Source organism: Petromyzon marinus, chromosome 50 (genome assembly GCF_048934315.1).
Source record: "Petromyzon marinus isolate PM22_M1 ecotype Great Lakes invasive population chromosome 50, UKy_Petmar_22M1.pri1.0, whole genome shotgun sequence".
In the NCBI taxonomy this organism is placed as follows: Eukaryota; Metazoa; Chordata; class Hyperoartia; order Petromyzontiformes; family Petromyzontidae; genus Petromyzon; species Petromyzon marinus.
The window spans coordinates 3,445,023-3,458,798 of NC_133716.1; the positions used below are offsets into that span (position 1 = coordinate 3,445,023).

At 47.6% G+C, this 13,776-nt stretch overlaps 1 protein-coding gene across 6 annotated transcripts; it reads left to right on the forward strand.

The window, feature by feature from the left end:
* The first annotated feature begins 168 nt into the window (after positions 1-168).
* Positions 169-13,776, forward strand: LOC116953133 (uncharacterized). 6 transcript variants are annotated; one of them, XM_032973002.2, is made up of 12 exons: positions 169-327; positions 1,931-2,086; positions 4,066-4,164; positions 4,593-4,626; positions 5,899-6,604; positions 7,457-7,568; positions 7,877-7,922; positions 9,206-9,353; positions 10,017-10,113; positions 10,795-10,925; positions 11,254-11,349; positions 11,902-13,776. In XM_032973002.2, the coding sequence occupies exons 1-12, from the start codon at positions 309-311 to the stop codon at positions 12,244-12,246; spliced, it is 1,989 nt and encodes a 662-aa protein (XP_032828893.2). In that variant the 5' UTR covers positions 169-308; the 3' UTR covers positions 12,247-13,776. The 6 variants fall into 6 exon arrangements, with proteins under 6 accessions (XP_032828893.2, XP_032828894.2, XP_032828896.2 ...); XM_032973003.2 differs by having other exon boundaries at positions 1,931-2,077; XM_032973005.2 differs by lacking the exon at positions 4,066-4,164.

A 13,776-nucleotide genomic window follows, 5' to 3' on the forward strand; every position in this document is an offset into this window, starting at 1 on the left:
TAAAGCATTCGTCACCTATGCGTGCTACGAAATTACATCTAGAGGTTAAATCGCTGAATTGGCACGAGCAGGGGATTCGCAGTCACGCACGTTGATCCCGACCAGGGCGATTGAGCGTGGGCTCAACGTAAAAGCAAAACGCCTTGGAGGCGCTTTTACATAGGACAACGCCTCGCAATCATCGTCCAGCCCACGTGGCGGCGCTGCCCTCGGGGCGTTTTGAGTTTTGGAATCTCACTTTGCTGGCGTTTGAGCGGCGTCCCGCGCGCGTTTCCTGCTCGCGGGGGTGGACAAGGCCAGCACCAGCCATGTCGTTTTCTTACCAGGGTACAAACGCACACAAACAAAATATATACCGCGCATTCACTATCGTTCAAGCCGATCGGCCTTCGCAAGAACGAGTGTTTTTTAAATGCCGGTAGAGTTAAAAAAAACTGGTCGCTTTTATGCGCCGTTCGTGGTGAATGTGTCGTCGGTTTTGAGCGCGGTGATGCGAGGCCTGGGCCTGGTTCAGGCTGCGCGCGTTGCGTCCCTTTAACGCGTATTTTAGAACAACGTTAATGCACGTTTCGCGACTCTACAGCGCCAGTGTTGCCTTTGCGAGTGAGCTAGCGAGGCGTGTAGGAGAGTTGCGAGGAAAACGAACGCGACTTTGCGTCGATTAAACAAGAGTCGCGCTGCATGAGCGCGAGATGGGGGGGGGGTCGTCATGGCCTACGGCAGGGCCGCCCTTGGTATCGACGATACCTTGGACTTTGAACCGAATAGTACAAAATCACACGACCATAAAGTGTGCACCGTGCATTATAATACAACATTGGTCGTGTGGTGGCGGTGTTTATTAATTGCTTCGGTGCTTGTGTTTTTAAGATGGAGCTTAGGTCGCCGGGTACAGTCAATGGGAAAACAATGTTTTTTTTTGACCGCGCAGATGTGTAAAAAAAACCAGGCTCTTGAAGTAATTTGATACATCTGCTCCGGAGGTTTAAAAGCTTAAAATGAGATGCGTCTCATTGTTGTGGACAAGCAGGATATTGGTCCCGAATTTGAATACCCAGCCCGCGTTTATTTGACCATCGGGTCGTCACGTTAAACAATGCATTGGAGATGGGGCGAGTAAGAAGCGATTGCTTGAACTGTATTTTTTGTATCATTAGTTTCCAAACGCAGTACTCTGCTGTTCCATTGTTTTATTATTTCACATCTCATTGCTGCAAGTCGCATCATTCTCCTTGCGCGAGGCCTAACGTTTGCCAAAGTATGAATTAACGCATTTTAAATGCTAAGTCGCAAACGGTGCTTTCGAATGTCTACCGATAAGCTTCAATTCCATCGGGCCACGATGTATAAACGGTCGATAGAATACCGTGTGACAAAGGAGGGGGGTACATACGCATCTCGAACAGCTTGGAAAGGGATTAATTATAGTTGAGGTTATGTTCGCAGGAGATCGGCGTGTGCTAGGCACGCCACACGGCAGAGCAGGAAACGTAGAGATGCGACGTTTAAAGATAGGATTGAAAACACCTCTGAGAAAAAAACGTGTTGTGTGTTTATTTATCCTGTATTAGTACTTATGTAATGTGCAGTGTTTAGGAAGTGACTACTGTGCCCGCAAATGCGGGAAAAGCAACGGGAGTATGAACGCTACGGCGCTCATTGATTTTTGGCCAATCATAAAGCAGATTTTTGTCCAAAGACATTCCATAGTTTTTAGTTAAAAATATTAACGCCATTGATATAGTTTTCCCCTTAGGGTTGAGCGGTTAGGAAAATAGTACTTAAGACTGCTTTTCTTGCCACAATTATGCGGGGACAGTAGTCTCGGCTATATATGTTATCTGTATTTATAGGTGTGTATTTCAATATCTGCATTGCTAATATATACGATTTATATATTCCTCTCGTTGTATGGTGCGGCCTACCTTAGATTCATTTAACACAAGTAATAACCAGTTCACTGGCGACTCAAGGCAAGCGGCGTCCAGTTACTCTTCCGAGAGGCCTACGGATGGTTACAATTACAACACCGCCGGATACGGTTATGGACAAGCAGATAACGCCTCCGCAAACACAGGTGCCCTGGGTAAATGTTAAAAGCGCAAATACACCGACGTGTAAGATGCAGTATCTGCAGCCGTCTCTATTAATGATCCTCACGACATCGGTCGCAAATGCATCGAGTAACATTAAAGTTGTCGTAGCTGCCGGAATTGTGGCTTAGGTGGTTGGAAGGGATTAAATTAGAAGCAGAAAAATGGTCCGTAGAATTTAAACTAGCTGAAGTTTTAACATTTTTTACTTTAAGCACTGTGTGCAGCAGCTCATGTTTAACGCTACAACTTCCATTGGTTCTGATTCATAACAGTTACATATTAACACCAAGTCGGTGTAGTGTCAGTGCACGTCTTGATTCATTCTTAGAGTACGGGCTAGGAAGGCTCTCTTCCCTCCCCCATTCACCCCCTTTTGTAGACGCCCACCTCGCCTAACCCAGGATGTATATAGACAAGGACTTGAACCTTTAGCCTGCCCAAGAAACCAAACAATTGGAGCAGTTGTACATCACTAAATAAGATACAAATAAAATCAACAGTAATATAATCAGGGTTAGTTTCATTTTCCTTTACAAATGTAGATGTCCATTTTTCTGTTGTTAAACATACTCATGCCATCACACGTAAAAAAATAAAAAATTCCATGTAGAATGAATGTTCATTGCATTGCCATGATGACCCCAGTGGTGCCACGTTCAGCCAATCACTGCAATACTGCACGTGCAACAAACTTTTTGTTAACGATTCTGAACAAATTTACGTCCCAACTATTGCCTTCACTGATGTACGAAGTAACACAAGAAGTTGGTCGCTAAACATTTTTTTGCAACTAAGTTTAACCATTTGACAATAGATTTGGAACACATTTTGGCAAAAAAACTTCAGACATTGGAAAGGCTAAAGTAGATTTCCAGAATCGTTTTTTTTACTCCGTTTATTGACCGACGCCGTGGATGGAGTTGGTCACATTGGTTGCACTCGAGATGCATTCATCCGAATCAATAACACGCAAGAATTGCTGCTCCCAGAAGTGCTGGCTCATTGCCATGTGGACACATCCAGCAGGTGCAGGGAATATGAACCTGACCCAATTGTTAGCGACATCCATACCTACAACAATAGCATTACGAGCCAACACGCATGCAAGCGTTATGTCGAGAGATGGCTTTGTGAAGACCCGAGAGTATACAGAAATGCTCTAGATATTAACACGACTGTTTGCCCAACAAGACCTAGAGTTTGCGTAATTTTTTGTCATTAAATATGATGCAAACATAGCTTTGTGAAGGTTTGTTTTCAAAGAGAATCGGGAATTGTCTTCCATCATTGCTAGCCCTGGGGTGTAATGTGTTATATTCCGGGAGTTGTGGATATGTTGGCAGTGCAGTTAAATACGCACCATTTAATAGCGTAGTAATGTGTAGTCTCATGCTTGAAACTGTAGAATATGCATGTTAATTTTGTAGATATAGGGATTACGTATGTATGACCAGATGTAGCCCATTGTAAAAGTTGGGAGCTTCTGTTTTGTGCAGATCTTTAATTGTAGAGGGGTTTCATTGCATCTAAAAAAAATTACAATATCGCAGGGCCAGGATTTTCCATGAAGCCTTTTAACTCCATTTGCACCGTGGGAAAACATGCAGATATAAGGAGTCAAACAATTATTGGTGAATTTCATTGCCATAATCAAATTATCTATTGCCCAACGAACCTTCTGAATAAATGTATCCCAGTGGCATTCCGTATAACCAGGCGAACACTGGATTGGCTTTTGTGTCGCCAAGTCTCCACAGCAGAGTGTGGCCTGTTAAAAATTCCGTTGGCATCCTGATGTTAAGGGCAAGAGCCGGTCAGTGCATTAGTGTTTTCATCCCCGTAGTAAAACACCACTGAATTATTTGTCCATTTCATATATAACCAGCAATTCACTGAGGCAGCGCATTTTATTTACGATGAGTATAGCCTCTCTTCTTTCTTCGCCCCCTTCTCATGTTTGGGTCTCAAGGCCCTGCAGGTTCAGGCGCACAAAACAGCTCAACTGCAGCCAACCTCTTAATGCAGGTGGTCAACATGCTGAAGTCTGATGGGACACCAGCCGACCAGTGTATGCAATTTCCTTTCCATTCCACGGGCTAATTTACTCCTCAAAACGATTTACTTTTCTGCGTTTGGGATGGCTGCATGTTAATGACCAATTTCTAGACCGTCGCCTCACCTTTGAACTTGCTGTATTTGCAGAGACCAGTTTGATAACATGATGGGCTTAGTGCAGTGTTCTTTATTACCAGCCCCTCATGCATGCCACCAGATGTGCAGTGCCTGTTAGTTACATTGTTTGCATTTTTCTTTTTTACCAGTGGCTAAAATGTTTTTCATAAGACTTGATTGACATCCTTGAAGCAGTTCTTTCATGCAGATCATTTGACTCGTAATGGTAACTCCGTCTTAAAACACGTATTTGGCAATTGCAAATACACATTTTTGTTGTTGCAGTTATTGGCAGGGGCCTAACGAACCTGTTTGTTTTTCTAGCTGCCACCTCTGCCTACCCCACCCAGCACACCGGGTAAGTGACCATGATAACCACTACATGTCTGTTGTAGTCTGTAGACAAATGATGAAATATCAAGTGTATTTGAACGGGGGGTGAAGTGGTGGCGCAGTGGTTAGCACATCGCACTGAACATGCCAAATTTAGTTTCGGTCCAGGGACTCACGCTTACCAACCACCATGTTGAAGTACGGTCACACAACTTCCCCGACTGACAACGCACGGCGAGGCCTCATCCTGCCGTCAATTGACATGAGGCTATAAAGAAAGAAAAGTTGTAGGCCTTCGAGACTCGCGCATTTGGTCTTGCCGTTCAACGACACTGATTTTGAATCATTACACTTTTGCCCCATTAGGGAGCATACCTAAAGTTCGGCACCTTGCTTAACCATGCCCATCATGCTGAAATTACATTGCAACACCCCTCGCCTCCCTCCCGGGTCACCGATGGCATCAATATTCACGTATGCTTTCCACAGCCGACATTTGACATTAACGCACCCTTGGACTTTGGTCCAGAACAGGCTCAATCGTGGCACAAAACATCCACTTGGAAACAGTCCAGGACCTTACTATCTTGCAGTCGCCTTTGGCCAGGTTTATTGTCATAACGTTCTAACCTGCCTTTACTGGACATCTGTGAAAAGAGCTTTAGAGCTCATCAGATTCAAGTATAAATATTCTATTCCGAATTTCTGTGGCACCCTTTCTGATGAGTAAATTGTTTTGCGATTTAGGTTGAGCACTAAAACAAAATTTACTTGCGCTATTGACCCCCGCAGGCTTCTTTTCGGGCACTTAAGCGTGCTTTTCTAGCCAAAATTTTAGTTATTTATTTGGCACCGTGTTATGTAATTTCAAAATTGTCAGTGACATTATATTGCAAACACATGTATAGGAGTAAAGACCCATATATACTTCAACCAATGCGGACTTTGTTGTCTTAAAATCAAATTTAAACAAAGTGGTACTTTACAAACATTCATTTTTGACTTAACACGTGGGTTTTTTTGTGTTAGGCCGTGTAATGCATTTTCTCGTAATTCATTTCATGGCTCAACAAAACATTAAGGAATCTTAAATTCTCAAGATGGATTTTAATTACATGCTTTTAGATTATTTGGTCATTTGTGTTCACAGCTCACCAACCTTTAAACCTAATGCAGGTGTTATATGTACGTAAAAATAGATGTCAGTGGATTTGTTGGCAATGCACTGCGATTGGCGTTTACACAATCGCTCTAAAAAGTCGTGTAATTCCACTTGTTTCTTCCTCTCATTCCACAGGGCTGATTCCTCTAACTACGGGTATGGGCAGACCAGCCAGTATGGGCAGACGGAGCAGTACAGCCAGTACGGAACGCAGCAGCAACAGCCGCAACAACAGGAGCAGTTTACACAATCTGGCCAGTATGGGACACAGCAGGGCCAGTATGGCCAGCAGCAGAGCAGTTTTGGCCAATCGCAGCAGAATCAGCAGCAGGTGCAGCAGCAAGTGCAGCAGCAGCAGCAGGATTATGGGGCTTCGAGCTTCTCGTCTGGCCCCAGCGATCGCGAGAGCCCCAGCAGAGGTGGCCGAGGTGCCATCCGTGGGATGGGCGGGGGCAACGGTGGCAGTGGAGGAGGCCGCGTTGGGGTGGGCGGTCGAGGAGGGGGGCCCGGCCGGGGTGCGGGTGGCCGAGGCGGCCCCGGCAGAGGCAAGTCTGGCTGGTGGGGCCCACCGGGCGGCCAGGGCGGCTGGGCCAACGAAGGCCCCGAGTGGCCGGGCCAGGGTGGCGGAGGAGGAGGTGGATGGTGGGGGGGCCCGCCCTGCCAGGGGGGGTGGCAAGGTCCCTACGGCCGGGGGTTCCACCCTGGCAGGCGCGGGGGGCCGCCGACGCCGCCGGGCCCCCCTTTCCGTGGCGGCCCTCGCGGGATGTGGCCCCCGCCTCCCGGGATGTTAAACCCCCGCGGGGGGAGAGGGTTCGGATTTAACCCCTTCCCGGGCCGTCCCGTAAGTACCACCAGCCCAGGCTCACTGGCAGCACTGCCAGCTTTGAGCTTCAGCCGCCTTTTAATGAGTTAATTGCGAGACTCTCGCTCTCTCTGATAACTTATACCATTGTGCATATTTCACATACACAGATAACCTATCCGTGCGCGTGTGTGTGAATGCACGAGGAATGCGATCATGCACACTGTGTCAAATGGAAAACGATGAGTGCAAATGGTGGTGAGTGTAAAAAAGGCCCTGCATTTCAGTTGGACAGGCCTTCACTGTTTTTTGTTCAAAGGATTTAACTGAAAATATGTACAGAATGTACACCGTATTCAAACACTTCATGAGCGTACAGAGCCACTTTAATTGACCAACTGATGATTTGTTGGTGCCTCGTATACAACTTTGTTTCTTAGAACCACTTGACCATGCATTATACACCACTGGGCCATTGTGGCGAGATGCTAACTACCTCGCCTGGTATACGGGAAGTCATGGGTTCGATCATGACCCATGATCACATGGATTTTTCTCCAGTTTTTCCCTCCACATTTAGAAACATGCTTTTGGGGACTATATTTGCTCCTATAAATATCCATGTGATAAGCCACTTTGTTGAGCTATCATTTGTGGCCAGGTCACTTCTGAAAAAGAGCTGTAGAGCTCATTGAGCTTTACCTGCTAAATCATTTAAAAAATTTGCGTGTAGTCATGGAAAATGCATGGTTTGCATTTATTGCGTGTTTTTTTTAGAGGCTGCGTGGCTTCCGCCCGACCAAATGTGCGGTACGCTTGTGAAATGTTTTGTGCGTGGAGCTGCTGTGCATTTCGGTCTCCGCGTTCTGAGGCACGTGTTGCTGAATTTAGTTTCCACAGAGGGGAGGCATGCCCTGGATGATGAATCCAGCATTGAAGAGGAAGAACTTCAACCAGGGTGGCACCAAGAAGAAGGTGGCTAAGCACGATAAGGATAAGTCAAGTAAGACCTGCACCCAGATTTGTATTATCATGTTCAATTCCTTGAGTTCCAGTTGGTTATAAATTATCACCTTCAGTGTTGTTTAACGACAATCATAATCTGCGATAAATCAATGTAGAGCGAGTTTCAATATGACCGTGTATTAAACACTGGTAAACAATATGTATAGCCAACGCACATTAATTGTAAAAACCTTTTCAGATTTTACTGTTTCATATTTCCTGAGACTTATCATTTGTAATGTGTAAAATCTCAGCTCGTGTAACTACACTGTCCTAAATTGTGTTTTTTTTGCTTTCCTAATGAAGAGAAAAAAGACAGTAAGGTCAAAATGATGGAGAAAACCAGCAAGAGGTGAGCCACCGGTTTATTAAAAATCCAGGCAGCTGCCCTGCTCTAACACACACACGCGGCTTACATCGGCGGTGGCTGTACCGCACAGAGCTTTGAATTTCAGGTGGCCGCTTTACTTAGAGCTAAGCCCAACGTGTGCGAAGATTTAGTGCGGAAAATCATCTTGGTGGGGTGGTGGCTTTTGAGCGTTTTTCAAAGGATTACCTAGAGTCGGGGTTTGTTGTTAAGGAATGTGACGGGCAATGGTCTTGATCTTTTTAGCCTCATTGTTAACTCTAAATTGTTAAATTTAAAAAAGTAGATTTCACTAAGGTTATTTTAAAGATGTATCTCGATGATTTTTTTACAAAGTGAGCATCAGTCTTCTGGGTTCCTATTATGTCTGTATAAAAAAAATATTTTTATGAATTAGGATATGTTACCGGAAATGTACCGCAATGTAAATAGTGACATCATCGGGCTTCGCAGAAATAATGATTATAGTTTCATAATTAAATTTCAAATCAAGATTGTTATCTAAATGGGCTAGTGCACATGGTGCATATATACACACACACCAAAGTTAGCAAAAATTCAAAGAACCCGACACTTTGATGCCTTGATAATTCTTGGGACTTGATAATGCTCAAAGCTCAAGAGAGCGTTGAGTATTATACAGACGGATTAACTTGTGATGCGTACAAACTCTGGTGCAAAAAAAATTGCCAGATCCACTACGTAGCCTAATCAAAATATGAATCGGGTATTATAATATTGCCTCTGACAACCTAGGCATTCAGTACATTGGTTTCTGTGGTCGTGCTGTAAGGGTCAGTGATGTTTTATCGGCCTGTGGTGTTTGGCATGGTGTCCAACGTTTTCCCGAGAGCTTCATCAAGTCGGGGCGCTAAACGCTGTAGTTTTTAACACCCCGCAGAGTATTTGGCTGCCTTAATTTGTGGTGGTGAGATGTTAACTGCCTTGTCTGGTATACAGGAGATCGTGGGTTCGATCCCAAATCCTGACGCCTGTATATTTGGAGTTTGCCGTGTGTCTCTCCCCGTGGCAACGTGGCTTTTTCTGCGGGTCCTCTAGTTTTTCCCTTCACACTTAGAAACACGCGTTTAGAGTAAGCCACTTGGTTGAGCGATCGTTTGTGGCCAGGTCACTTCTGAAAAAGAGCTATAAAGCTCAGTGGGCCCTACCTGGTAAAATAAAAAATAATTTTAATTTCGCGTGCTGGTAGATGCCGCCCGCCGCTAATGTGGACAGCGCTAACATGCGGCGCCGCGATCTCTTTGTAGACTCAAGTACTACTGCTCGCTGTGCAAATACTCAAGCAGCAACGAGGAGGAGATCACCAAGCATCTGGAGGGTGAGGAGCACGAGAAGGTGCTCGCCATCGTCCAGAAGCACTTCCCCGACGACAAGTTCGTGGCGCCGTTCCTGCAGGCGAGTTTCCCCACGCGCGTCGTTTCGATTGGTGCGGTGGTGTAAAGTAAAAGATAAAGGTGCAGCCCTTCCACTGCGCGATTGCTTCACTGGTTTCCCGCACCTCCGATTAGCACAGTTGGCTACATACGGTGCAAAAGAAGTACAACATGTGTAAAGCGCAACCCCGATGTGGGGCGCTGCGTTCCTCTTCCGATTGCTGGGTAACAAACATTCCGGTCATTAGACCTCCTTTGCCAGTACCAAAATATAATAATAGGGTTTTTCCCCTTTTTTTCTGGCAACAAAACTGAAACCTTTTTACAAGGATTCATGCCTGCATTAACCACAATACCCGCAGTCAAAATGCAAACAAAAAACATACTATGATAATATATGCATTGTCCTTGAAACTGATTGGCCCAGACCAAGGGACGGATTTCTTTGGCCGTCCCTTGGTCTGGACCAATCAGTTTCAAGGACAATGCCACATTATCATAGTATGTTTTTTGTTTGCATTTTGACTGCGGGTATTGTGGTTAATGCAGACATGAATCCTTGTAAGAAAAGGTTTCAGTTTTGTTGCCAGAAAAAAGGGGAAAACCCCTATTATTAAGCATTCCGGTGTCGTGTCGGTGCGCTCTGCCCACGGCTTTAAGTCGGCTGCGTTGCTCTGCTCCCCAGGCGAATTTGTTCAGAAAGGTGAAGAAAACTACCGCTGGCAGGAAGGCCTGGGAGGAGGCCAACAGCGCTCCATTCAATTTCAAGGATCCCTTGGATGGTAGGACTGCACATGGACACTCGAACGCTTTACCATACGCTCGTTTCAGACTCTGGCTTCGCGAAGATTCTCATTGTCCTGTGGAGAGACTGGAGGGCGAGTTTCTCCTTGGCGCCAACCACTGTTCATCCGCACAAAGTGCTGCTCATTTTATCGATCCCCGAGGGTTGATGAATAGTAAACCTTCGACCAGGATTTGAACTCTCAGCCGCAAGGTTGCGAAGGCGCTCGCTCTACGTGTATGGCCCCTTCTCAGTCCACTGCTGGTTGTGTGAAGGCCAGTGCCACGCTGTGATGGTTGTTTGACCTTTGTCAAACAACATCCCCACTGTCACAAACCCCTATTCACCAGCGTGATGAGGTATAGTCTAATAATGGGTGTGGGTTAGGGAAGGAAGGGGTGGGGGGGAGTGTCTCGGTTGGTTCAGACATCACTCGTCACCAACGTTAGCCGTGGCTGGAAATCAGACTCGGGATGGCACTCGCAGTGCAGTCCGCTAACGGCTGCCACCTGCGTTTCCCCAATAAGCGTTGGGTCATGAGAGGTGACCAGGTGGCTCTCTGTGCGTGGCCAGGTGCTGTTTTCCCTCCCCCCCCCCCCCCCGGTAAGGAAAAAGTGTTTCTCACCCCTATTCTAAACGTACGCGTCGTTGCCTGCTGTTACCCCCCCCCCCTGCCCAGGGATCGAGCTGTCTGACTGCATGCGCAAGGCCACCGTGGTGCAATGCTTGGCCTGCAAGATGTTCATCCCTCTGGCTCGGGGCCCCGTCATAAGCCACATGCAGTCCATGATGCACATCGAGGCGGAGCAGGTAACGAGCGCATACCAACGCCCACGCGTCTTGTCTCCCGCTTTTCGTAATCGTTATATGGTACGTTTCTTATCCGTGCCGTTCTTGTAGCATAAGGTGATCGCGAACGTGCTGTGTTTCTGCGGTAGTTTCACGCTCTCTGGTGATGTTGCCACGTGTGATGCCAGTTGAGAAATATTTGCAGTGTACATCTTCTGTTAATCGGAAAATTTGGCCCGAGATTCGAGCACGTAATGGCCCACTCTTATTTAAACCACGTCCCTCCCCATCTTTCGCTTGGGTATAATTGCGGTGGCGATGGCACATTCTCTCGTCACCCCCCTGGCAGGGCTACACCGAGGTGAGCGAGCGGCACATGGTGCACGTTGCGCGCTCCGTCGTCACGAGCCAGAAGAACGCCGTCTACTACGAGCGCTTCAAGAAGGTGAGATCCAAAATACGCCGGTACCTGCCTCCCTCCCCCTCTCTCAACCCCAGTCGGTGTGTGCGGCCCACGGGCCATTATGGACAAAAGGCCCTCCCGCAAGCCTACAAGGGGCATTGGGCATTCAACTCGCCCACTACAAGATGTTCCGTACCACACAGTTCTGTCAGGATTGTAACGGTTCTTTAAAGTAGCATTACCCTTGAGGTTGCCAGGTGGCTCGGGTCACTGCTGAGCCGCTGCCGCTGAGATCCTCTGTTCGATTCCAGATCTCGCCCACCTGCAGTTTCTCGAGCGGGAGCGAGTTGATAGGCATAAGTTTGACGTCGCGATAATATTTGATCGCGTACAATTTGATGCTGCGCTTAATTTGTTTAAATTTTAGCGTTGCATGTTACTTTAGCAAGGTTGGCGGGAAAGGATTGGGGTTTGCCCTGCTTTGAGTGGAACTGAGATATGTGATAATGCAACGCCACGCATCTGTACGTTTTCGTTCGTTGACGTAACTCGATTCCGTGTGTCTCCGGTTTCTCCTGGCGTTCTGCTCGGCAGGGCGAAGACCCCTTCGTGGACGAAGACGTGGGCAAGGACGACGACGACGACGAGGCGGAGGCCGGGCACGGCGACGAGGGCGATGAGAGCCACATGGAGGAGGGCGGCGAGGAGGAGGAGGGGGGGGCGGCCACCGAGGAGGACGGCGCCGCTGCGGGGGAGTCCGGCGAGCACCAGCAAGGAGGCGCTGATGGGGAAGAAGAGGTGGTGAAGACAGAGGGGCCTGGCGATGACGAGGAGGTGGCGGAAGGCTTTGCCCTCGAGGGCTTTAACGAGGGGGACCCAGGGGAGAACGGAGCGGAGGGGGCCAGCGCCATGGAGGGGCAGGACGAGGGGAATGAGTAAAGGGAGAGTGGGGGGGTGGCGTGCGCTCGTGGCGGGGGGGGGGTGTGCTGGGGAGCTGCCCACAAGTAGTTGGGGGGCGGGGGGGGAGTGTTACACAGAGTTGGTTGAAACTTTACAGGAATAAACCGAGCGTGCAGGTTTTTTTTTTGCCTAGCCACTTTGTTAACACTGGCGTGGCGTTCCCGAGGTCGGCCGCGTGTCGAGCGTTTGTTCTCGCGAGCTTTCGTCGCCGCGGGCGTTAAAAGTGAGGAATCTTAACCGGGGTGAAGTTACTTCGACGCCTGACGATGCCCACAGTAGTGCGTGGTTTCAAGCTCGAGAGAGGAGACGTGCAATACGTGGCCTTGTCCAGAAGGCTTGTATACTTAAAAAAAAGAGTACGTCTGTGGCCGAATGACCGAGTGCAGTTGTGGCAGTCGCGAAGGGAGGGGCGTGCGTATGTTCGTTGCGTTGGACCATTTCTCGTTTAGCGATCGCCTCGGAAGCGGCAGTTGTGTCAGGCAGTTTGTCAACTATGTCTCGATGTTTAGTGAGCGCACGTGGTGCCGACGACTATTCCCTCGCCCCTCGTATTTAAGCTTCAAAGCGTGGGGGGTGGGGGGGGGAGCACCATGAATTAGCGTTGTACGGTCACAACCGTGGCGACGCCGCTTCCGCCGCAGCACGCGCCAGCCGTGTGTGTGTGTGCAGCCCTCCGGCCGCAACCGTCCGTCCCGTCCTTCCTCCCCGTGCAGTTCTCACAATGTGGTTGTTGGTGTTCTTGGCAAGTAAAGCTTTCGGGCAACAGCGGCGGCTGTTTGAATTCCACCTATTTTCAGTGGGGCTCTGTCCGAGAAAACGTACGTGTTTCTATCGCCGTGTATTGCAGGTGTACGGCCGGCTAGCTTCTTTGTTTTTCATGTTTTCTCGTGATAACCAACCCGAAGACCCTGTGATGGCAGATGTGCAGCATCATTTACGCGCGACGCACGTCTCCGTATATAATCGCCGCCAGTTTTTTGTGAAAATTGGGAAAAGGCATACAAAGTAAAACCTTTGATTGACGTTCGTAAAGTACATCTTTTAAAATATTTAAGTGACGGAGGATGTAATGCCACCCAAAGGAAGGTTTATTAAAAAGGACAAGGTTTTTTTGTTACTTGGTCTGAAGCCGTTGCTTAGAGAGCCATTTTTAAACGCAAGTGTGTGAATTAAGCGCCCTTGATTGTGCTATTCCAATTGAGGGCTGTTTCCCTGTTCTTACTTTTCATTCAACTCTTGATAGATATGATTGCATTTTTTTAATATAAAGGCATTTACCATCTTCCATTTTGACTTTTCATTCGGTGTGTGCTGGGTCCGAGTCACTTTGTACAATTTTAAGTTTCGCCCCAATGGGTTTTTTTTGCTTGCTGGGGAATTATGAAGTTTTTTTTATCAGTACATTTTTTTGCGCTTTTCACACCACGCTTAACAAATGCTTCCACTCCCAACTGAGCCTGAAATGGGGGAGGTCGAATTGTCCGAAATAAAATGTAATTCATATACACA